This window comes from Phragmites australis, chromosome 3 (genome assembly GCF_958298935.1).
Source record: "Phragmites australis chromosome 3, lpPhrAust1.1, whole genome shotgun sequence".
NCBI classification, from domain to species: domain Eukaryota; kingdom Viridiplantae; phylum Streptophyta; class Magnoliopsida; order Poales; family Poaceae; genus Phragmites; species Phragmites australis.
In genome coordinates, this window is record NC_084923.1 from 11,443,363 (window position 1) to 11,468,328 (window position 24,966).

At 46.9% G+C, this 24,966-nt stretch overlaps 3 protein-coding genes across 4 annotated transcripts; 2 read left to right on the forward strand and 1 right to left on the reverse strand.

The window, feature by feature from the left end:
* Nucleotides 1-1,423: 1,423 nt before the first annotated feature.
* Nucleotides 1,424-10,492, forward strand: LOC133912135 (LRR receptor-like serine/threonine-protein kinase FEI 1). 2 transcript variants are annotated; one of them, XM_062354725.1, is made up of 14 exons: nt 1,424-1,681; nt 2,311-2,544; nt 2,636-2,771; nt 2,975-3,046; nt 3,140-3,211; nt 3,384-3,455; nt 3,727-3,798; nt 3,889-3,960; nt 4,154-4,251; nt 5,628-5,798; nt 5,881-6,213; nt 9,441-9,686; nt 9,797-9,930; nt 10,047-10,492. In XM_062354725.1, the coding sequence occupies exons 2-14, from the start codon at nt 2,451-2,453 to the stop codon at nt 10,257-10,259; spliced, it is 1,785 nt and encodes a 594-aa protein (XP_062210709.1). In that variant the 5' UTR covers nt 1,424-1,681; nt 2,311-2,450; the 3' UTR covers nt 10,260-10,492. The 2 variants fall into 2 exon arrangements, with proteins under 2 accessions (XP_062210709.1, XP_062210710.1); XM_062354726.1 differs by having other exon boundaries at nt 1,424-1,677.
* A 2,529-nt stretch (nt 10,493-13,021) lies between these two features.
* Nucleotides 13,022-14,860, reverse strand: LOC133912138 (fructose-1,6-bisphosphatase, chloroplastic). Its single transcript, XM_062354727.1, has 4 exons — nt 14,362-14,860; nt 14,014-14,238; nt 13,418-13,924; nt 13,022-13,306 (listed from the first exon to the last, which is right to left on the reverse strand). The coding sequence occupies exons 1-4, from the start codon at nt 14,776-14,778 to the stop codon at nt 13,235-13,237; spliced, it is 1,221 nt and encodes a 406-aa protein (XP_062210711.1). The 5' UTR covers nt 14,779-14,860; the 3' UTR covers nt 13,022-13,234.
* A 7,006-nt stretch (nt 14,861-21,866) lies between these two features.
* LOC133912140 (uncharacterized) lies at nt 21,867-24,927 on the forward strand. Its single transcript, XM_062354730.1, has 3 exons — nt 21,867-22,353; nt 22,464-22,844; nt 23,998-24,927. Exons 1-3 carry the CDS (start codon nt 22,039-22,041, stop codon nt 24,625-24,627), a joined length of 1,326 nt encoding a protein of 441 aa, XP_062210714.1. The 5' UTR covers nt 21,867-22,038; the 3' UTR covers nt 24,628-24,927.
* The last annotated feature ends 39 nt before the right edge of the window (nt 24,928-24,966 follow it).

A 24,966-nucleotide genomic window follows, 5' to 3' on the forward strand; every position in this document is an offset into this window, starting at 1 on the left:
GACACCGAGTATGAGACAGCTCAGCTTAGCGACCTCTGGCCCTTTGGGTCGGGGGTTCGACCCCGCCAGCAGTCTCCCTTCCGCTTTACGTACTAGGGTAGCAGCACCCTCAATCATCTCCTCCCTTGGTATCAAAATTCCAATATACTCTTCTTAAACTTCACTCAACTATTTGTTCAAAAGAAAACTTCAGCCGGCTAGGAAAAGATTATAACAAATTTCTAATTTTCAAATAATGCTTCAAAATCGAAACAGTATACATGTGTATGTTGTGGCAAATGTAAGGGCATATTCAAAATGAAAGAATTTAGAAGAAATTTTCCAATAATTTCATAGGAAGCAATTTGAAATCTGTGGAACTAGGGAAAAATTGTTCCAAACGACGCATAATTCCTTGGATATTGTTAACTTGGCACCACAATCTTTTTTCCTGATAATTGATACTTTGTGTACAGATCAGTGATAACAGTACTTGTGCCTTAGAAGTCGAGTGGATTAAACCCCGATACAAGATCACAATTATATAGTTTTGCATTACTTGCACCCTACATCATGTCCATACCTCATGTTTCCACACGGACACTAGCAACTTGGAGAAAACTTATCGAGTAATTTACAATTTTTAATTAACATCAGCCAAGTAGTTCTATGCCACAAGTCATAAAGAAAAAAAACCTAAGGATCCAAGTCAAGATGCTCGTTCCAGCCTTTTCAGTGAGGTTAGGATCAAGATTCAACTAAGCAAGGGTTTCAAGGTTCACTGAGCTCTTGATCATAGATTTGTATGGGCAAGAGCGATGGCATCATTATCAGGGGAATGGAGACCAGCGGTGAGCAGAATATGGAGGAGCCCGCATACATATATGACAAACTAGCTATTGTGAGTGATGCCTAATTACAGCCTCTTTTCACTAGATAATGTGTTGAAGGTATGCTGGCGAGCAATGCAAGGACCGACACAAATAGATAGTATAGGTATATGATACAATAAGAGAAGGTTACGAACTAGACGAGGTTTAACGGGCTTGAATTAGATATGAAAATTAGTTGAGCAGATCGAGAAGAAATATCCACTGAATCTGTGTCTATAGGAGAGAAAACTCTGATGAACTTTTTTTCACCAAACGAGCTAGGGCATGCAACAATTACCCCCCCCCCCCCCCTCTTTCTCGGGAGGAATCTATCGCTTTCTCGCCCCAAATGACATGTCAGTTACAGTCAGCATGCCATAGAGGTTCGTGCGCCCTTAATTAATCGATCAATTTAGCGAAGAGAGAAAAGGTAGGGGGGAAAGGCAGAGAAGAGAAAGCGGTGCGACGAGCCAAAAAAACGGGGGTGATTAGCTGTCCGTCCCGTGTCCCGTTCCTCCTCAGTCCTCACCCACATCGCACGCGGACAAAACCGCTCCTCCTCACCTCACTCCCCCCACCCCCCCCCCCCCCCCCCTCGCTCGCGAACGCCAGTCCAGTACACTAGTCTACGCCACAGAGGGCAGCAGGCCAGCAGCGGCTGCCTAATCCCTCCAGCCTTTTCATCCTCCCACCGCCGCTGCCGCTGCCGCTGCCGCTGCCGCATCCTCCGTCCCCGTCCATCGTCGCCTAACCCGCGGGTTCCAACCCATTCGCCCCGAACCCGTCCCAGATCGCCGCCTCGCTTCCCGAGGGCCCGGCGCGCGGCGTAGGTACCCCCGTCTCTCCCCGGATCTGCCGCTGATTTGCGCTGGGTTTCGCGTGTGGGCGCGGTGGATGGATGCGCGTTAGGCTGCCGCCCCCAAATTGGTGCGCTCGGTTCAAGCGTCGGTAGCGCGGCGCGTGGCTGAACTGCGCTTCTATTGACGGTTGTTCCAGTGGCTGTAACTCTGGACGCATGCTCGCGTTTGGTAGTGGCGGCTGGCGGGCTGGAATTAGTAACGAGTGCCGTTTCTTCTGCTGCGTGCTAGTGTCTGGTTTCCATTACTTGGAAGTTAATGAAGGAGCCAGTAGATTGCTGGGAGCTGGGACTAAGTGGCTTCGGATTTTAGTGGGATGCCTAACGCGTTAGCTCTCTACATTTTTTTCTGTTCGAATTGGGAAGATTTCTAGGCTTGTGGCTAGTTCAATTAGCTCGGGTTCTCTCCATTGTTACCTCCTTTTAGAAGCTTATATCGTTGAAACAATTACACAGACGCTAAGTAAGAAATTTGCATCACAAATATCTTAGTTCCCTTTGTATGCCCGGTGATGTAATGCATGTTCATTGGTTGAGGTGTTTCTGATTGTGGCTTTATCTATTTAATTAAATTTTTACGATTTTTCCCGTTTTCACTTCCAGGGCTGAAAATTCATTTGCCCACTCCGGGAATGGCCACATGTTTAGTTCATCACTGATCACAAAGATGCCAGTGGAATGCTTCATTAATGACATCTGGAATAATCTTTGGTGATCTTATATGCTTCACCAGCTGATGATCAATGGGCTCGTTTCTGAGAGAACAGCCCTGGTGCCTCTTTATTTTAATAATTGTGCACCTTGGTGCTCGTGAAGCAAAAACACTGAGTTCGGATGGTATGTGATGGCTACGTTTGCTATTCATTTGGAACATTTTGAGATTTTTTTTCCTGCTTATCCAATGCTCACATTGAATGGTCTCCTACAGGTGAAGCACTTATTGCCTTCAAGAAGGCAGTTACAAATTCAGATGGGGTCTTTCTAAATTGGCGTGAACAAGATGCAGATCCCTGCAATTGGAAGGGTGTTAGATGTGATAGTCATAGCAAGCAAGTGATTAATCTGTAAGAAATTAAGGCCACCTAGGCACCTATTAAGTTAACTCAGTTCGTTGTGACTTGCTTATTTTCTGATCTAGCTATTTACTGTTTTGCATCAGTAATTTGGTATTTCTTTGTAGGGTAGCATTTTTTTTGCTAATATAAGAGAATCAAATGTTGGTATTTTGAATTATTATTATAAATATCTGACTACTCTTTTCATTTAGGATTCTTGCATATCACAAGTTAGTTGGGCCCATACCACCAGAAATTGGAAGGTTAAATCAGTTGCAAACTTTGTAAGTCTGTTCATAAAGATGGCTTTTATTGTTGATATTTTCCTTGTGCATCACTTGGTAGTATATCTAAATTTGTTTTTTCTTTTCCCATAGATCACTACAGGGGAACAGTTTGTATGGTTCACTCCCGCCTGAACTTGGAAATTGTACCAAGTTGCAACAATTGTGAGTTTTCAAGTGATTACCATAAGTTTCTTTTTCAGGGCATCTTATGTTACCAAATAATTTATGAATGATACTCAGTCAATTTCAGTTCAACTGCATGCTTCTTTTATGTGCCCCAGACTTCTACTTTGTAGTAACAGCTTCTGTTCTTGTGTTGTGAAATCACTTGCAGGTATCTACAAGGAAATTATTTAAGTGGATACATCCCTTCAGAATTTGGTGATCTGGTGGAACTTGAGGCCTTGTAAGTTTGGCATTTTAAAATTTAAATTCTTTTTTAATTAATTTCCAATATACTAGTGTCAATTTTCTGTGGCTCATTCCATATCAGATACATCTCTCCAATTAGATTAATTCAAGCTACATTAGACATTTACCATTTTATTGTCGTAAGTGACAAAAGCTAAAAGTCCAATGCAGAAAAACAAAGTTTACTGTATTGTAGATTGATTCAATTGCCATGATTAAGTAATTTAGACATTAATTCCTGTTTCTTGATTTTTTTTCTTCTTCAGGGACTTATCCAGTAATACATTGAGCGGGCCCATCCCACATTCTCTTGATAAGCTGTCCAAACTTACATCATTGTAAGTGTGTTTTATGTGGATAAATCTTTCTAATGGTTATAACGGGCTTATAGCTAGAAAACAAAAATGTTAATTTTGCAACCTGTGCAGCAATGTGTCCATGAACTTCCTGACAGGAGCAATACCATCTGCTGGTTCACTTGTCAATTTCAATGAGGCATCGTGAGTTATCTTTCCCTTTATTATTCTTAGTCACATATTTCTAGTTCAAAATCACATCTACTCTGTATGTTATATCTAGTCAAGACAGATATTGTTTCATGTGGTGCTCTTTTTTACCTTTCAATTCTCGAGTTGGTAGCCATGCTACTTCCCATTTCTTAGATTCAAACTGAATTCGCATTTGACAATGCAGCTTCATTGGGAACCTTGATTTATGTGGGAAGCAGATTAACGCGGTGTGCAAAGATGCACCTCAATTACCATCAAGCGGCCCTCAGTCTCCTTCCCCAGGTACTGGATATTTGAAGATAAACACAGTATAGTTACCTTTTGTTCTAAGCTTCTAGTACTCCCTCTGTTCTTTTTATTTGTTATAGTATCTGTGCCTCCAACCTTCTAAATTTCCACCATTTATGTTTAAAACATGAAGATTGCTTATCTAAAAATTGTTTCACTATACTTTTCTTAGAAGTATTTACATAAAAGTATAGTTGTGTTAGTATACATTAAAATAAAGCTACAAAAAGTACTGGTCAAAGATAAGTCTCAAGGACCATAATAAGCCAATAATGTCAAATGAAAATTGAAAGGGGTGAATAGCTTTTCTTTTTATAGTGGTTGGCAAGATCTTATTGTGTCTATTTATTTTATGTATCAGTAGTGGTTGTGTTTATGTGCCAGTTGGAAACACATGCACGTGGTAGTATTGTGTTTTGCAAGTTGATCTCTTTGACTCTTTCTTTCCCGTTCACCAGAGGGACCTACAAGCTATGACTTCTAATCATATTGTACTATGAAACCATGTGCCCAACTGTGGTCCAATATTCCACTGTGTAGTTTAGTACTGTGAAGTGTTAAACTCTGATACAGTACTTCTTGTCATGTCTTGTAGCCGTGGATCAGATCAGATGTTGTTAACACCATGAGCTTGCATGTTATTAAACAATGAAGTAGATTAACCTTGTAGAGAAAATTGAAATGATGACGATGAAACAAAAACAAAAACAGTGAGGGTTTTTGGTGAACTTGAATGTTAACTCCTTAAGCACAACCTCAGAAAGAGTACAAAGGGTTGTCACTCTCTTACAACCCTTTCAAACCTTTTGGACCCTTGGATCCTTACCCTACACAAAGATATGGTGCTGAAGAGTAAAGAATAACCTGGCCTCTAATCCTCCCATGCGCCCCTTTTTCTTCTACCTTGATCTGGATGAGATCATGTATTGCTTGTTTCCTTGGGTTGGGTGTTCTTTGCCACCCCTTTGCTTTATACAGTGGTCCTTTTGTCTTCCAAAGGGAAGTAGGAATCGCATGCGAATAGGATATTGCTTTAGGAATTCTTTTAGCCTCACCTTTTCCAAATGCTAAAAGAATTAAATTCCAATTAGGATTACCTTTTTCTAAATCCTAAAAGAATTATATTCCAATTAGGATAAGAGGCACCTTTCTTGTCGTTGGAACTTGGGTTCAGTAAGTTTATTCCACGCAAGGCCTTCCATTAGTGCCCATTCAAGATTTAAAGTACTGTACATTGACCATTTTGTGTCAAAGGAGTCCCCTTATAAAATTCTCCTGCAATATCCTGCAGCAATTTGTTTACAAATTTCTTGCCTTTTTACTCCATTTTTCTGACATTTCTTATGTATTTTGGTATTGTCTTACAACAGATGACATGTTTAATAGAAGGAATGGAAAAAATTCTACCAGACTTGTTATAAGTGCAGTAGCCACAGTGGGAGCTCTCTTACTGGTGGCGTTAATGTGTTTCTGGGGTTGCTTTCTTTACAAAAATTTTGGAAAGAAAGATATTCGTGGCTTCAGGGTGGAACTATGTGGAGGTAGTTATTTTATGAAATATGCTGTGCGAGTAATGATCATTCTTCCAAGGAAATTGTCTTGTGACATCTCTTGTTTTTTCAGGCTCGTCCGTTGTGATGTTCCATGGGGACCTCCCGTACTCCTCAAAAGATATCCTTAAGAAATTAGAGACTATGGATGAGGAAAATATCATCGGATCCGGGGGCTTCGGAACTGTTTATAAACTCGCAATGGATGATGGCAACGTTTTTGCATTGAAAAGAATATTGAAAACTAATGAAGGGCTTGATCGTTTCTTTGATAGAGAACTTGAGATATTGGGAAGCGTGAAACATCGTTATTTGGTCAATCTTCGTGGCTACTGCAACTCTCCTTCATCAAAACTGTTGATATATGACTATCTTCCAGGCGGTAGCCTGGATGAAGTGTTACATGGTAAGTGCTGTTTTTTCAACTTAGCTCTCCTTGATTTCATCTGTACTACACTCCTCTGATTATTCATATTTGAAATATTTGATTTGCTTTAAAGTGGACATGCCAATGTACATTGTGATCATTCCCGTTGCCTCAATGACAACATAAGCATGTCTCTGTTCAAAATCAACAATAGTTTAGGCTTTCGAATGAGCTAGTTGGTGCATGAAAGGCAATACAATGTTGGTGCATGAAAGGCAATACAATATCAAAACCCTGAAATCCTGAGTTCAAGATCTGTATCTGTAAGCAAAACCATAACACGTGCTGTGATGAGGATCCTAGGAATAGATCTGAGTTATAGGCTTATAGCTAGCATTAAGTTCATATCACAAGCTTGTTGAGCCTAGATGTGAGAATGGACGTTGATTCATTATTGTATACGGAATGCCGTGGATTAATGGCATCTTTGGTCATTCTATGCTGAGATGATCAAACTGGATCCCCATTGAAAATTGTCGAACTTAGTTATTTTTTAAAAAAGGCAAGTTGATATCCTGATCCTATTAGAACTGGAGAGGTGCTACAAGAATTCCTATCCTAATCATACCCGGTGAAGGATTCCTACTACCTAGGGCCGGGAACGAGCCGAGCCGAGCCTGGCTCGGCTCAGTTCAAAAGAGCCCAGCTGTGAGCGAGCCGAGCCTCTGTGGTGGCTCGAGCCAGCCGTCCTGTTTCGCAAGTCTGAGTCAGCAACTTGAGCTTCAGTGCCTTCAGTGCTTCACCCTTCATGGCAGAAGCTGTATGACGGGCTACTGCAACATATTCCAGCAACTTGGAACAGAAGCACAGGTTAAAATAGCCAGGCTACTACAACATAATTACATAAATACATACTGCAAGAACCATATTCCAGCAATCCAGCATTCCAGCTTTGATCTCTCAGCACAATATGTAAGGCCATGGGTCCATATGAAAAAAAAAACTCAACATATGTGCAAAGAGCAAAGTCCTATAAGATCATATCAACAGACCCAATTAGCAGATACTGGAAAGTGGAAAATAACTTTCCAAAAACAGTCCAAACATTCAAACAAGCACTGACAGTCTGACAATAACGCAAGACATGCCGTCGTTCTTGTCAAAAGAATCTTCTTGGTCTTCCTCATCCGAGTTTGACAGCTGCAAGTACAAAACAAACACCATCATTCATCACTCCTTAGGACAAATTGATTGATGCAGCAACAATGCAAAAAAAACAATGGCATAACAGATTGGTTGATGAACAATACAAGGTGATGGAGGTGTCAAGTAACACAAGTCAAAACCATTTTTCATCCTAAAAAGATGTCTATGTTGTTCCATAGTCCTTATTCAAGCAGTCATGTACTAAGCTACCAGCATCAACCTTAATACTTGTCAGAATCATCTACTTACTGATAAACTCGTAACTCTAAAGCAAACCACAGCGTGTAACAGATGTCTACCACTCATAAGTTACACCTCTTTCTGCTCTTACCGACAAAATACCAGATCAAATACCACTATACCAGTTCAAGTCTAAAATTGAAATAGGCTGCATTGCTCGAAACAAAATTGAAGACCTCCTTATCTACACATCCTATCTGAACTCTGAATTGAAACATAGTTTCATCAAAAACAGAAAATTTAAGACGTAAAGGGGAAAGACACATCAATTACTAAATGCTGCGCCTGTAACATACCAGTTCATGTTTTCAGATTCTTCACTATTCTTCAATACCCACTTAGAAACAGTCTTACAGTTCAATGGTTGATGAGCTTAAAGTCTAAAAATACCAGAAAACAGTCTCACAAAAAGAATGCCACACTTTATAAACCATTATAGAAAATATAATAGCAACGAATCAACTGCAATCAACATGTTAGCCTGGTTATAACGAACTTCATGAGTTCATGACATCTGCTTATAATCCGTCCTGTAACTAATGAATCTTCAGTTCTATGCTTACCTAGTATTGCTTTGCCTCCTCCATTTATCTGGCACCACACTTGTTCAGTGTCACAAATCACAAGTCAATATTTTCAAGAGAAAGCAGCAGCATAACATTTGAATCTTCGTCAGTAATAGTCTAAGTATTTAGTCATGACTGATTCCCTTAGCTTAGTTGCATCTTCGTCAGTAAGACATCCCCCACAAACTTAATCACAATACTTGACTAGACTGATGGAAAATGTTGGCCGGTGGAGTACCAGAGTTGTACCGGCTGCCGGTGCCGGTGAAGAGTCCATCATGGCGGCGGATCAGGATGCACCAGCCTTCGCGATCACGGTGGCCTCAGCACCGGTGGTGGACGCGCGCCCCTTCCCTCCATGCGCGGCGGGAGCGACGTGTGAGATGCTGCTTGGCTGATGCTCCAGTTCCATGGACGTCTGATTGTGACAGCGCGTCGGCACGGTTGGAGAGGTGGCACCGAGGAGGCGACGAGCTGATGAGGGCGGTGGCAACCGAGGAGGCATCAAGGCGAGCAGGCGGGCGGGCAACAGCTGGTCAGTGGCAATCGAGGCAGCGAGGGCGGTGGCACCTGGCACGTCTCTCTCTCGGTCTCTAGCGGCTGGCGGATTGAGGATGGGGAATCGACTTGACTGGGTACGCAGTACACTAAACTTAAACCTAAAGGCAGCAGCAGATTGGTCCAACGACTCAACGAGCTGGGCTTCCTGGGCTGGCTCGCGATCGAGCCAACGAGCCGCTTGTGAGCCAGCTTGAGCTCGGCTCGTTTGGCTCACGAGCCTCGAGCCCAAGTTGGCTCACGAGCCTCGAGCTATATTTCCAGCCCTACTACTACCTTAGGTTGGAGGAGCCGAGGAGGATGTGTTGAATCATATATAAACCTTGGGTGTGAGGACATAGCAACACCACCCTAGTCATCAAGCAATCAACAATCGTGTCAAGCAAGTTGAGGAAAATAGAGACGCACAAGAGGATTAGATGCTAGGTTATTCTTTAGCACTAGATTCTAGTATAGTGTAACAACTTTACGGTCCGAAAGGTTCAAGAGGTTTGTGAAATGCTCTCTTTTGAGATTGTACTTCAAGAATATGTGGTTGGCTTCATCAAATATTTTCATCTTGTCATGGTTGCTCCATCTGTTGTTGTTTTGGTTATCTCTTATGTTATCCATATGTTTCGTTCCGAAGTGCCGTGCAAAACAGCAATAGTTTTTATGCTTACTCCTAACAGTGTATCTGCCTATCAATCTTGGCAGAAAAATCAGAACAATTGGATTGGGATGCACGTATTAATGTAATACTGGGAGCTGCAAAAGGTTTGGCTTACTTGCATCACGATTGTTCAACTCGAATAATACATCGTGATATTAAATCGAGCAACATCTTACTTGACGGCAATTTTGAGGCCCGTGTATCAGACTTTGGACTTGCAAAACTATTAGAGGATGAAGAATCACATATTACTACCATAGTTGCAGGAACATTTGGTTATCTTGCACCAGGTATGTGGAAGTTGTTAATTCCACCCAATGAGAAAAATGTGCAACTTCTGTTTACTATCAATTGCCCCTTAATGCTCTGAGTTAATGTTGACAAATTCCAAAATCCACAGAGTATATGCAAAGTGGCAGAGCTACCGAAAAGACTGATGTCTATAGTTTTGGGGTTTTGGTACTAGAAATACTGAGCGGAAAGCGACCTACTGATGCATCATTCATTGAGAAGGGATTGAACATTGTTGGATGGGTATGGCTGTTCTTTCCTTTCTTTTTATGCACAACTCTCAGACAGGCTACATACTTACCGTCGTACAGCCAATTGATTTAGTACATTCCTGACAGGATTGACTTGTCTTTTGGCAGTTAAATTTCCTGGCTGGTGAGAACAGGGAGCGGGAAATTGTCGATCCGAATTGTGAAGGCGTGCAGACTGAGACCTTAGATGCCCTGCTTTCTCTTGCCAAACAGTGTGTAAGCTCTCTGCCGGAGGAGCGGCCGACAATGCACAGGGTGGTACAGATGCTGGAGTCGGATGTAATTACACCATGTCCTAGCGATTTCTATGATTCAGAGTAAGCTACCACTTCTTCTGGAGACCTGGACACGCCACACCGCTGCTAAGTTACCCGTGGAGGCGCATTACTTTATTCTTTGCAGATTGTGTAAATGCATTGCCGCAGTGTTCGGCTCCAATCGGCTAGTTCAACGGGGTGACATTTTTGCGTCTGTATACCTGTGTACGTATCCGCTCTACACTACAAGTTATTATATGCTGATTTAATAAGAGAACGTACCAGGAGGTTGATGTACTTGTATTTAACCGTCAATCTTGGATAACGAAGATGGTATAGTGGCCACGATTCTCGGATCTCCACTGGAATAGGGAACAGAACAACATTTTGTGCAGACACCAGAATTTGTAAGGGAGAAGAGCCTGCTTTATCTAACGTATCTCATTGATCGAGACGAAAAAAGGAATCAGCAAAGACTAACGAGAAACTAAACAAGTCGAATTAGGTGTTCACTTGTCAAAGGAAAACTGCAGATTGGCAGCAGGCGTTGCCATTGGAAACATCAGGTTACAAAAATGAAATGGAAACTAACTGGGCCGAGCAGAACAGATCAATAGAGTGGACACAAGATTGTAATGTAGTAGCAAACACACATAGGAACTCATTGAAACTTGGTTTGGTACAAACGCCGACACCGATTAACACAACACATCAGGCTTCCGACTGGCACTTAACAGACACAACTCAGCATGCAGTAATCAAACTACATTTTGGACCCAAAGATGTGGAGAACACTACAGATTCCAGACGACCCAAGCGAGAAAGTAGGCATCCTATGCTTCAGGATATCAAAATATATCATCAATTCTGACAACTCCTGTCGCTTACTCCGTTGAACAGAAGTGAGCTAACAAAGAGAGATTCGGTGCACCAAACGATGATTCACTAACTATATAACGACCAGTACAAAGCTCTAGTGAACAGTGTTGGAAATAATAGCGCTTCCAGATTTAATTTAATTCAATATCTGATATAATATGAACATGAATAGATGCAGATAATCAATTATCGACTAGCTCGGATGAGTCCCGACAAGATTAAGTAGAATCGACTATAATTCGATCAACTTCAATCAGCATTGACTAGATAGTTGAGAAGTATCTTGACTAGCTCACTCAAGAAATGTATCGATTAAAACACTCGAGTAGTATATCGATTAGTTCACTTGAGTAGGATTACATTGTACGTACCTGATAGCGACGTGAGATACAGAACCTCGTGATGTCGATGCAGTAGACGATGACGAAGATGAAGTGGTCAAAGTTGATCTCAATGTAGCAGACGACGATGACAGTGGCAATATAGACGAAGTAGCACACGATAATATAGATGAAGCAGATCATAAGCAGTCGTGACGAGCACTTCCCAAAAACCTTATTCGTCTTCTCCCAGCGCAGGATCCTAAGAGCGATAGGTTTCAGAGACATGCTCTCCTATTCGTCGGTGCACGCCGGCACAATGAAATGGAGTAGTTTACGTGCGATAGCGCGGTAGAGAGAAATTAGTAAAACCCTAATTACGAATATGCAACTCGTGTCTCACCTTTGTGCGACGGCAGACAGATATATATAGAGGGAGAGTCGCGCGGTTGAGACGCACCACGATCAGAGTTGGTTACTCCGCTATGATCAGAGTTTTGACTACACAATTTTAATATATTTATCTATTTGTCCATGCAGCAAAAAGGAATAAAACCGCAAAAGGAAGTCGGACCTGCACAAGCAACTGAACCTGATTTCGATGAACCATTCACGCAGATATCGTGCGCCTGCGCCCTGGTCACGGCCCAGCGAGACGAGCGAGAATGTTTTTCTAGTTCTCTCATCCACACATTCTAAGTTGGTGGATGAGAGAAACTCTTTTAAGTTAGTCTCCATCTACATCCACTAGCAAGGTGGGATTAAAGAAACACACCTCCCTCACATGGTTGTGCCTTTAAGATTTATTTAAAATTATACAAATATAACGAGCTAAACTAGTATATTCTAATAAACAGAAGTCGTGATTTCTTCACGCCGGCACAAGAGACATAGGAGGCCGCTAGTCAGAACCCCATTCCGGTGACAGTTTGGTCATGACTGAGAAGTTCGGCCACCTTGGTCCACGGTAAGCTCATGAACTGCGTCCCTCTCCTCGGTCCACCGCAGCATGGACTTGGCCCTCCGATTCAAGATCCAGGGTCTAGATCTAGGGCCCATGTGCTGACAAGAGGGACCGGGTGCTGGCATGGTTGTGGCCGCTAGCGTGGGGGTTAATTAAACGGTATTGAAAATGTGATGATGCTAAATACCTGTTTTGTTACGTGGGAGTGTAGAGTAGATGAAGCGCAATAATTTAGGGGTCATATAGACTTATTCCCTTTCTAGACCCATTGATTCGGCTTAATTTGGATCTTCAACCATCTGGAAATTCTGGATATGTAAACTAGAGTAGCCTGTAAGATTCCTCTTCAAAGGAAAATCTGCAAAGATCATTTGCGGAAAGTCGTCTGATTCAGTCTTCTTAAATCGTTTCAGAAGAAAGAATCTAGGCACGTGAAATTGAACCAAATTCGTTTCCTTTCCCCTTCCATTTTGTCGACATGGACCATTTGTGGATTTTTGTGGCTAATACAGTACAATGGGAGAAAATTGCTTCTGGGATTCAATCGACGGTCCTTGTTTGTACGATCAGTTAAGTGCCCCTGTTTTTTTCTTCTTTTTTTCTGAAGCCTGTGCTCAGACATTCGTCACATCATTCCATGTCGAAATAAAATGGGCAAGAAACTTTTGAATGGCGTCTCTGTTCCATTTGAAACCATACATTACAGCGGTACAATACCCTTCCTAACCTGGGAAAGATCTAGTCAGACTTCACAGCTCAAGAATGGAATTCTTCAAAATGGATTTTCCCCATCACAAAAGGAACTTCTAAAATATATACTGTATTATTGGTCTTAGCAATTCATTTGAGGAAAACTCTTGTATCAAGCACGGACATTCAAGCCAAGAATTTCTCCACCTTCTCCACTTCCTCCACGCTCCCGATGTACAGAGGCACTCTCTGGTGGATCTGCACAACGCAAACACAAAGATTAATCTCCTGATATCGAATTCAGGTGCGCACATTTAAATTTTCAAGTACATTGGTGAAGCACTAATGCATCCCTCTGAACATACATACCTCTGTCGGCGTGATGTCAAGAATCCTCTGGTGGCCGTCGGAGCCCTTGCCGCCGGCCTGCTCGACGATGAAGCTCATGGGCGCGCACTCGTAGAGCAACCGCAGCTTGCCGTTCTTGCTCTTCTTGTCCCTCGGGTACCCGTAGATCCCACCGTAGAGCAGCGTGCGGTGGAAATCGCCGACGAGGCTGCCGATGTAGCGCGCGGAGTAGGGCTTCCCGGAGTCGCCGGGCTCCTTGAGGCTGTCCATGTACTGCTTCAGCTTGTCGTCCCACAGCGCGTAGTTGCCCTCGTTGAAGGCGTAGATCTTGCCGGCCTTGGGGATCTGCACCTTCTCCTGCGTCAGCACGAACTCACCGTACATGGGGTCGAGCGTGAACACGTACACCCCCGTGCCGATGGTGAGCACGAAGATGACGGAACTCGAGTACATGCAGTAGCCAGCGGCGAGGAGGTTGCTCCCCGGCTGGCACACGCTCACAATGCACCTCTGCTCCACCGAGTCAAGCTGCACGTACGCATTCGTACCGCGAGTTAATTTGTTACTTAGAGCGACGAATGAACATGTGCTAGCTGCTAAAGATTAATGGTACGAACGGTCGCGTCGTCGCCGAGATCGGTGAGGCACTCGTCATTGGGGCTGTAGATGCCGAAGATGGAGCCGGTGGAGACGGCGGCGTCGATGTTGGAGGAGCCGTCAAGTGGATCGAACACGACGATGTAGTTGCCCGAGTAGCTCTCCTCCACCGCCACCGGCACGTCCTCCTCCTCCGACGCGATCACGCCGGTGCGCCCGCTAGACTTGAGGCAGTTGGAGAACACCTGCAAGAGCGCGTGCGATGTGGTTTCTTGACTTCTTAGTGTTCAGTCGTGTTGCTCGAGGTGGGATGTTGAATTGCTCCTGTTGTTTGCTAATTACTAGTACGATCGAGTTGAGATACTTACCTCGTTGGAGACGACGTCGAGCTTCTTCTGGTCCTCGCCCTGCACGTTGACGGCGCCCTGGACGCCGGTGAGGTTTGAAATGGGCGCGCGCTGCACCAGCGAGGCGATCTGCTTGCACGCCGTGGAGATGCTGGCGAGCACGATGGTCATCTCGCCGTCGATGACCCCGGCCTGCTCCTGCTTCAACAGCCACGTCGTGAGAGTGACTATCTCGTAGCTCGACTTCTTGCTCGTCTCCGCCGCCGCGGGCGCCGTGTTCACGGCAGCCATGCACCGCACGTTGGCAGCCGACGACGCCTGGCCGGCCGCGACCCTGCCGGGCCTCTTGGCCTGGCCGAGGAAGGAGAGGCGGCATCGGAGTGAGGCCGCCTGGCGGGAGAGAAGGAGAAGGTGGGAGGAGGTCGCTGCGGCGGCCATTGCTGCTGGCTTGCTGTCCTCTTGCCGCGGCTACCCCGTCTTGGTGTTGGTGGTGGCTTCTTGTTTTGTTCCATTGGTTTCAGGTTGAGGTCTGTGTGGTTTGGGAGCGGGAGTGTGGATTGGGGAGAGAATTGTGAGGACGGCGTTGCTTCACTGCTTCAGCCTCGGAGTGCAGCCACCTGACCAACTTGCACGGTTGCACACCTGATGCCTGAGTCGCATACTCACATACCTCCTGATTACATCTTTTAGATCCTAGCGGGAATGCTGCAGGATCGCCAAGTTCAGATTGGTGAGGTTTTAAGTATGAATCTTGGATTAGGCCAATCACAATTCGCTTTAACTTCCACTGGAATTTGATCAAGTGGTGGTGCTTGATTTTGGCATGCCTGTAGTCCTTCGTATACTAGCTAGCATATAGCTGAAATGCAGCAAGATGCCAAACCTTTTCAATTTCGACATGCAAAATTGCAGACAAATGAAATTGTGCATTTATTTTGAGTGTACAGTTGTAAACAAATGAAATCGTACATGAACGGCTCTATTTGACATTTGGACTGATGCCATGTTGCAAGATGCCAAATCTTTTCAATTTCGACATGCCAAATCTGTAGCCATGTAGCACCTGTTCTAGAAGGAATAAAGCCCAATACATGACCCAATTCGTTGGCCCATCTTGGCCATGGCCCAACAAGAACACCCCGCTCCGTCAGCCCTCGGTCTGAAAAGCTTCCCTGCACGGGCTAGTGGAGATTTTTGGAGCGCTCGTACTTCACCTGTCAACCCCGAATAGAATGACTCGATTTGTGAAAAACAAGTCACAGTGAATCAACTGAAAGCTAATGTTGCATTTCACCATCCGATCTGAATGTCAAACATCCCCGCCAACAGCAGCAAATGGTAGATGGGCCTTTAGAAGAAAAAAAATCAGACCTGATATTACATCTCGTTACGCTAGCAAGGGATAAATCAGCACTTTAGGTTTAATTTAATTTATAAATAAATCATGAATTCGTACTGATAAACTAGCATCATCATATAGTAAGAGCAAATTTATGCAATAGTATTATACAAATATCTAACTAATATACTCGATGACAGGAACAATAAAATACAGAGCGAGAGAGTATGATGAAATAATAGATGTGATTGCACTGAACTATCGATCTCCTTCAGAGGGGGCAGAGGCAGGAGGAAATTGGTCTCCCTTATGAGGAGATGCTGAGGATATCTTGATGTCGATATAGAAGATGATGTAGAGAAAGTAAATTATGAGTAGTTGCGCTGAGTATTTAAAAAAACCTCATTCGTGCTCTCTCGGTGCATGATCTTAAGGACGATGAGTTCTAGAGACTTGTTCTTTCAATCACCAGTGCACACCGACACACGAGATGCGATAGTCTACATGTGGCGGCGCAACAGAGAGAAAGAGGCAAGAACCATAATTTGTGTATGCACCTTTGTGCTAGCATATGGTAGATATATAGAGAGAAATCTCGTGTGGTTAAGATGTGTCATAATCGAACTCTTAACCGTTACGATCTTTATATCTCATAGTCGTGTTAACCGTCCCACATAGCAAAAACAAAACTGCAAAATAAAAAAAGGTTGTACCTACGTAAGGTAATACTGGATCGAATTTTGACAAATCAATCACGCAGGTATGACGCGCCCATCAGGCCCAGCGAGACAAGAGAGTGGGCGTGCTTGTTCTTCATTTCATCCTATCAATCAAGCTAATGGGATGGAGGACACAAAACTTATAAATTAGTCTCCTTCCACCTTTACAAGCAATATGAGACTAAAGAGGTGCACGTATGATTGGGCCTTTTAGATTTCCAGAAATTATCAATGACCTAGCCATATATTCTAACAATTTATTCTCTACCCATCTGTTCTAACAATTTCTTCTCTACATTCTTTCTGATGAGCCTGACGAGCTCTGATCGCCTTGGCGAGCTTCGAGTTCAGCAAAATGCATGCACTCTTGGGAATCTTTCATAGCAGGATCCCAAGCGATTAGAGGACAGGCAACGCCTATGTTTTCTAACTAACTGGACATTCCAAGGCAATTAATCTGCGTGCATGATACGCGTACGTTGACGGTGCTATGCTTTGCATCGAGCCATCGACAGGTCCAACAAACTTGTTCTCTTCGGTTCCGATCGCAGCCACCAAACGGGAAGCGCAGACAAACACACTCGTCGAGAATAACTCTTCGCTTGTTTGTTCTCTTAACGGGCACCGGAATCTTCGAGGTAGGATCGAAATCGGCAAGCCTTGTTCGGAATGTCTGATTCACTCGACGATGTAGGAATCACCGTCTTGGTGTTATCACGTTCTGCGTCATCTTAGGAAATGCCATGCCATGTAAGTCAATGCCAAAAACTGTGCCCAATGTTCAACACCAGCGCGAATCCAAAGACGCATTGCAGTCAGTAGTGGAAGAAAATATCGATGTCGAGTTAGTCAACCGGCAGGCCTACTTTGCCTACCAGTGATTGTGTTAATGAAAATTCTGGAACCTAACCGAGTACTTCCACTTGCGATCGATCCACCAGCTATGTTACTCTGTGTAGAATTTCATAACAAGCTTCGCCAAGCTTGTGCCCTATCCGGTAGCTGCTTGACCCGACGCGGTAAAACCTGAATTGACCCGACACGGTAAAACCTGAGTGAAGGACGGACACCATTTCCGGGCAAGCAAGGACCGTTAGCTTTTGCTCGAAATGTCCTTTCGCACGGCGGATTACCCTAGCGCAGCCATGGTAGTACTGAAAAAGGCATCGCACTACCGGCCTGTACTATTGGCCTTTCGAGTTCGAACGGCCATTTGCAATAATTGCGGAGGAGTCAGAGGCATCGGCACTCGATTGCAGATGCTGGCACAAAGAAATTGTCATTTCTCCACGTTCTCTATTTCTTTCCGGCACGCGTCGCTTTCGGCAAAAAATTTCTCCGCAGATTGTGCATCCATTAGTCAGATAACGATCTGAAGGTCTGAACCCTCTCCACCTCTCGCTCACAAATTCACCTAGTCGACGATGTATCTAGCCATGAGGCATCCCCTTTTTACTTGGAGCTAGCCTTGCGTCTCCACACGGTCAGAGACTCCCGCACCCATTAGCTGGGCTGCTGCTACTTGCTGAGTGCCCAACTCACGCCGTGGTGTGGATGGCTGTGACAAAACACAGCACGGCCATCTTTCAAAGCCCGCACTCGCGCTAGCGCATGCGAGGTGTCGACGCGGACGGCCACGCTTTACAGCTCCAAAGTGTAAGACTATATTTGGATATCTCTAAATATGATAGTTTATAATTAATTTAGATTATGATCCTATGTTATAAATCCTAACCGCCGTCAGCTTTCGCATCACACGCCCCTTAGGAGATCAATCTCTATGATCTCCGCTAGGGCAGCCCTGTCCATACATAGCATTCCCGTCGTCAATTATGTTGATTGGTCGTACTATAGAGTCTTTTCCTGATCTGTTAATTGAGGTTTTCTCTCTCGCTGGTGGTTGATCGGTGTTTCTCTTTGGTTTTTTAGATCCAAGATCGGTTTTCGTCGCCCACCGTCCTCGTGCCCGTTTTCTCTACTCATGGGCGAAGCAGGTCGTGCGTGCGCCCGTTTCACGCGTCACCGCCCCAGCTGCTGCTGTGTCGCATTCGGACCACAGTGCTGCAGCCCGTGGTCGTGCCTCCGTAGCACCGCTGTGCAGTTTAGCCAACGAAGGTTCTCGCCGTCCCTACGCACCGCGACACTCCGGCTGATCGACACCGCCTTTCTTGGCATGTCGTTGTCTTAGTCGTCAGCGCACTTGATCTTTGTCATGCTATTCGGGTGTTCTTTGCTGGCTTCTTCGAGCACCGTCGTTATGCTCTCTCGGACACTGGCATCGCCGCTCCAAACTGTTGGTTCTGCCTCCCTCTACCGCCCTCGTCTAGTACAACCTCATAGCCAACATCGCAGACTCCTCCCCGACTACTTCATTTACTCCAGGAACCGCGGGGTGTATCGGCACTCTCCTCCTCGCCACTCTGCGAACCGCAACCATCAAACATTGGCGTATGGTTGGGCTCCCTACCTTCACGCGTCCGGTACTGGCAACACCGATATGTGTTTTCATCCCCGATGCGTTCCCGAGCCTGGCAAATCCGGTGCACGCCTCGGCCTCAACAGCCTCTATTGCATCAACTTCGACATCGACCTCTCCTTCGACACTAACCTCATCTACATAATCGTCCTCTTCCCTTAGGGCCTTCCCGCGCCCATCTACCATCTACATGGGCTCCTCATCAGTTTCCACTCCAGTCGCAAATACTCGCAACACTGCGACACTACGACTATGGGGGATATCAGTTCGTCGGCTCGACACCTTCGACTTCTTTTTCGGTCTGATCGTCTGCGATACTCCCGCTATGACTACGGAGATATTAGAATATATTTAGGATATCTTCAGATATGTTAGTTTAGATTTGATTATAATCCTAAAATACCTAACTTATCTTTAGGAGTAACTTCTTGCCCTCCAAACCTTATACTCTATATATTTTACTCTCCAAGCTCAATACAGTACATCAACTATATTAATTAATTCTCATATTCTATCAAAAAAAAGTGCTGCTCGGCGCGGTTAGTTTTCTATTGCTGCCGCCGGCCGCGCGCGGCTATGCGGTGCGCACCAACCGGGTAAAACGAGGAGGAGATGATTGGGGAGGGCGTTGCCGTCTTGCCGAGTTGGTCGCGCGCACCAGGACAGTGCGAAAAACAGTGCTCCGCTTTGCTGCTGACATATCTCCGGCAACCGATGTGGACGGACCAGTGCGAGAACCATGCGCCGTCTGGTACGAGCTTCCTGCGCCTACTTGCGGTTGCAGTCGCGAGCTTGCCGTCCGGTGGTAACATGCATCCTTGTTCTCCTTGGCAGTTGCTCTACAGGCTGATGTGCTAGTTCCAGAATCGAACCCTTTTTTTGTTTTGTTTTTCTCTTTGACCTTTTACGGCTGTTTATTATGATTTGGATCCGTTCTGCCATCTGCCTAACTCTATGAAGTAGTCCTTCCCGCAACCCAATTGCTTTTGACTTTATTTCCCTGCGAAATAAAAAATCGGAGTCTTATCAGCCCCGCAACATTTTTCAGTTATTGGTCATTGACACCTTTGAATCAATGAATGAATTGTCGGTAACGTGCAACACGGCCAATTCTTCCACGCCGATGTGACCACCGGAACCACCACTCCAGTAGTGGGCGCAGCCAGCAGTAAGAGTGTCGTTCGTTCGTTACCGCCGGTGAAAGCGTCGGTGTCCGAGGAGTCCGGTGATGTCGGGCCTTGACGTGAAATTAGCGAGCAGTGGCTTGTTTAGCATTTCAGTTATAGCACGAAAGACACAGGTTGCTCACCGGAATTAAGATCGCGGTGTCAGGTTGTTGGGGATAGCACATAGCACGTCCAGCAGATAATATTCCCGTCACTGTGGCAAGGCAACCGATGCCACCAGCAAACCCGGCTCACCAATCGTGACAGCGGCCGGCAGGTGATCTCTCGCCGGTAAACCCCGCAAAGCGACATGGTTCAGCACTCACTGCGTGCTGTAGGATTTACCAATAATCTTCTTATCAGATCCGCTTTGGTCGATCGCCATTATCCAAAATGTGGATCGGGTTAATCATTAGTTTCCCGGTATTTTTTTGTGATTGGTCCTACGATTCGACTAGAAAAATATGAGATATTTAACATGTCGTCATGTACCGCGACCGGATCAAATCGGATCGTCAATCGTGTACGACTGTAAACGATGAGGAATATTGGTCTGATTGATCCGTGGATCTCCCATGTCGAGCGGCAGCCGGACACCTGTCGCGGCCTCTGCAAACAATGATGAGGACAGAGTGGTGGAGGCCATGGCCATGGCCTGGCAGACTGACTGGCCGTTAGAAGCTAGCGCGCTGCAGCGGCGGCAGCAACAACCTGGTTGGCACGTCGGGAGAAGCCGACGACAAGATCCCCACCCGCCACCCCCACGAACGCGAATACAATAACACCGGCGCGCGGAGCAGCACGCACGCACGGACGACGGAAACGCACACCACCAGCGCACACAAAACGAGCGGAAATTCACCCGTCTGCCCGGGCGCGCGCCCTTCATTTCAGAGCTGTCACTGCGCCGGCGCCTCGAAGCCTGCCGGCCCAACCACCGGGAGGGGCGCGCGCCGGTGAAAAGTGCGTCACATCCACCTGCCCGAATCGGCGTAGCAATCCAGCGCCGATCATTGCGGCACCTAACACGGGGGCCCAGCGAGTCGGGTGCATGCGCGAGCGTCAGCAGAGTCTACCAGTCGTCCCTCCAAATCTTTTGAAGGGGCCAGTCACGTAGGCAGTGTACCGGTTATGGAAAGGGACTCCACCGTGCTCGGAGCAGGTATACTTGCGCGATCGTACGTTGCAGTAGGTGTGGGGAAACTGGGATGGGAGTGAACCAAAGCCGGAACTTGGTGGTTGTGTTGGGTGCATCTCGGATTCATCGTGGAGGCTTTTCTAGTGTTCATAGCTCAAGTACGTAAGGAATCAATTCGAAGTACTCGCTGAGAACTTCGGCTTCACCAAGTCTTTACACTCGGCTTTCATCCAATGGGAACTACGTGAATACGCCGCTGTCAGTATTTCCCCCCTTTTTAACATTTATGAAGTCTCAACTGATCTAAGTAGTACCAGTATGCAAGTCCAAATGACCAAATAGGACTATCACCAGTACAGTTCGACCAAACAAAAGCTTCGGAATTTTCTTGTTCAAATAAAAACATTTGTATTTCTACCAACTACACCCATGATCAGACTAGAGGGTCCGCATAAACTCCCACGCACGCTCTTGGTAGGAAGTGGATATGTGGGAATTGGGAACACTGAAGACAGCAAAAGGTTGAGACTCGCAAAAGGGCAACGAACGTGTAGTCGTATGTGCACACGAACGACGAAATATGGACAAAAGAAAAGGAGAAAAATTTAACAGGTAGCACAGCAGCGAGCGTGCGGTCCACGACCGAACTTGCGGCAAAATAATAAAAGGCCCCACCTGCCAGCTGCCCGCCCGATTTATCAGAACCGGTACAAGTCCACCCCGAGGCCGAGGAGGAGTGGGGAGGCACCATAACGCTGCGACCTGCGAGCTGCAGCACCACACCAGAGAGAACTCACAAGGCCGCACCGCGGCACAACCAGGAAGAGGGAAGCCCTGAGCTGCCTGCGCGCGCCCGTCCGATGAGGAAACTCTGCCCGAACCTGGAGCGGGATGACGCGCTGGACACGGTGCTGGAGGTGCCCATCCCCGAGGAGATGTTCTCCGGCAGCGGCGGCGGCTCCCGCGGCTCCAAGTTCGGCTGCACCAACGTCAAGTCATGGATGCGGTCGCACGCCGCCGACCGCTCCGGCGCGGGAGAGCCATGCTCCATGAGCCGCGGGGAGCTCCAGCTCATGCTCGGTGTCATCGGCGCGCCGCTCATCCCGCTGCCCGTCCACCACGCCAAGCAGTCGCCGTCCTCTGTCCTCTGTGAACAGCTCAAGTCCGATCGCATTGTACGATCGCTCTCGAACCAGCATTCTCATCGGTTTCTTCTCCGGTTTATTGACTGGTCTTGACGAAGTGTTGATCGACTGATATATCCATCTATGTGCTCGTGCTGCAGGAGTCGTCCACGGCGAAGTACATAGTGCAGCAATACATAGCGGCGTCGGGCGGGGAGTGGGCGCTGAACAAGGTGACGAGCATGTACGCGATGGGAAAGGTGAAGATGACTGCCGCGGAGCTCAACAGCAGCGACGCGGAAGGCCACGGCGGCACTGGCAACGGGCACCGCGGCGGGAAGAAGGGCGGCAAGGGCGGCGGCGGCGAGATCGGCGGGTTCGTGCTGTGGCAGAAGAAGCCGGAGCTGTGGTGCCTGGAGCTCGTCGTGTCCGGCTGCAAGATCAGCGCCGGTAGCGATGGCAAGGTGGCGTGGCGCCAGACGCCATGGCACCAGTCCCACGCCTCTCGCGGCCCCCCGCGACCGCTCCGCCGGTCGCTCCAGGTGCGTACGTACGCCCCTCGGTCCATGCGTAATTTACCTACAATTTTCCCAGCTTTCACTGTACACCCCATGTGTCCTTGGTAGTTCGCATACGTACAGGGTTCCTAGGACTTGTCGAATGCACAATCGCGTAGTATGCTAAAAACACATTCAACCCCCATCTAGTAAGTTTGTTTAACTCAACAGCCAGATGATATTGTGCCAAAGCCGATCTTATGTTGCGATGGCCTATTGGCCGGACGTACTCCATTGTTGTTATCGTTCCTGGTGCTGGACATTGGAACGGACGTGATGCTAGTATGTACACGTCAACTGGACAGTGGACGAACACCATGAGTATGAGTCGAGAGTGCCGTAGATGCATGTCACGGCATGTAGATCTCCCCTGCACACTGCCGGTAGGACAGAACAGACAGATCGAACGCCCACACGCCCAGTGATATAATGACGCCTATTCAGCACTCGCGAAAAGTAATAACATCACTGAGCTGTGAGCGGCGACCAAGGTGCAAGGCAATGTCGGGGATAAGTCTGAGTGGTTTTGCTCATCATGAACTCGTAGCATGATCGAGATCCAGGCGCCGGTACACAGATTCGGAGGCTCGTCTGCGTCACATTGGTCGTGGCAGAACCCTGCCGCTGGGACAGAGGGGTCTGTCATTAGCGCAACAGCAACGGCGGGCTGGGAAGGCTAGGCTTGATTGGCACGGAGCAGCGTGATTAGGGGAGCGGGAGTCGGGCCATACAACGTGCGGCCATGTGCGCGAACGCGGCAGGACACATCACGTGGACCTGGGCCTAAAGAGATGAGACTGAAGGCTGAGACCCCCGCGCCATCAATCGGTTGGTGACGTGCACTTTGTCAGCTGGTTCCACCCGACTCTCCCCGCTAATCGCGCTGCACCAACCCGATGAACAAAAGCGAACCAAGACTAGGGAGATAGTATAATCTCGTGTACCCCGCGTGCTCGATGATTTGACCATGGAGTCAACTGTAGCTTGGTTGCTAAGTCGACACCACTGCCATTTTACTAATGCTGCTGCATGTGTGTTTGAATTCACGTTTTCACACGAGTTACAATTTTTTTTCTTTACGATCGGAATGGACGGACACGACAAGCTGATTAAACTTCCGCATGGCTTTGACGTACAGGGGCTTGACCCGCAGCTGACGGCGAGCCTGTTCGCAGACTCGGTGTGCATCGGCGAGCGGAGCATCGACGGCGAGGACTGCTTCGTGCTCAAGGTGGAGGCGGAGGCGTCGAGCCTGCGCGCGCGAAACAGCGGCAGCGTCGAGATCATCCGGCACACCGTGTGGGGCTACTTCAGCCAGCGCACCGGCCTGCTGGTGCAGCTCGAGGACTCGCACCTGCTCCAGATCAAGTCCAGCGGCGGCGCCGGCGGCAGCGTCTTCTGGGAGACCACCATGGAGTCGCACCTCGACGACTACCGCGCCGTCGACGGCGTCAACATCGCCCACGCCGGCCGCACCGCCGTCTCGCTCGTCAGGTTCGGGGACTGCCAAGACGGCAACACCAGGACGCGCATGGAGGAGACGTGGAACATCGAGGAGGTGGACTTCAACATCTGGGGTCTGTCCATGGACTGCTTCCTGCCGCCCAGCGATCTCAGGGAGGGCAAGGAGAGCCAGGACGTCGCCGTCGTCAAGGCTGACGCGCGGCCGCCGCCGATAAGGATACCGGTGGTGACTGTCCGCGTCGGGCCGTCGCAGGTGGCCGCCGTGAACTTGGACGAGTCGGACTCGCTCATTGCGAGGTCGTGACTACTCATGACATACGTACTTACAGTGCTAAGGGAAGAGCATGTATATGTACGAGACACTTGTTACTATAAGATTACTTGCCGTAAGATCTGTAAATATATTATATATCTCAGGCTGGGATTCTTTTTTTTTTTTCTCGAGGTGTGGTATACCTCAGCTAGAATTGAGGCAAGGAGTGAGTAGTGAGTAATCCGAACTAGATATTCTGATTAGCTATATTGTAATGAGCTTATCATGCTCAGTCACTGTAAATCTGAATGGATATCCCAATTCTGCCGGTCACAATACTAGACCATTTAATTGTCTCGCTCATACGCTTCAACTAGACTTCTCTGATAT

Excerpts from the sequence above, each read along its gene's own strand:
- LOC133912135 (XM_062354725.1), top strand. The coding sequence starts at position 2,451 with ATGGGCTCGTTTCTGAGAGAACAGCCCTGGTGCCTCTTTATTTTAATA. Across the intron at positions 2,545-2,635 it reads AAAAACACTGAGTTCGGATG|GTGAAGCACTTATTGCCTTC; the intron begins GTATGTGATGGC and ends GGTCTCCTACAG. Across the intron at positions 4,252-5,627 it reads CCCTCAGTCTCCTTCCCCAG|ATGACATGTTTAATAGAAGG; the intron begins GTACTGGATATT and ends GTCTTACAACAG.
- LOC133912138 (XM_062354727.1), bottom strand. The coding sequence starts at position 14,778 with ATGGCCGCCGCAGCGACCTCCTCCCACCTTCTCCTTCTCTCCCGCCAG. Across the intron at positions 14,239-14,361 it reads TCGACGTCGTCTCCAACGAG|GTGTTCTCCAACTGCCTCAA; the intron begins GTAAGTATCTCA and ends GCGCTCTTGCAG. Across the intron at positions 13,307-13,417 it reads TTGACATCACGCCGACAGAG|ATCCACCAGAGAGTGCCTCT; the intron begins GTATGTATGTTC and ends TGCGTTGTGCAG.
- LOC133912140 (XM_062354730.1), top strand. The coding sequence starts at position 22,039 with ATGAGGAAACTCTGCCCGAACCTGGAGCGGGATGACGCGCTGGACACG. Across the intron at positions 22,354-22,463 it reads AGCTCAAGTCCGATCGCATT|GAGTCGTCCACGGCGAAGTA; the intron begins GTACGATCGCTC and ends CTCGTGCTGCAG. Across the intron at positions 22,845-23,997 it reads CGCTCCGCCGGTCGCTCCAG|GGGCTTGACCCGCAGCTGAC; the intron begins GTGCGTACGTAC and ends TTTGACGTACAG.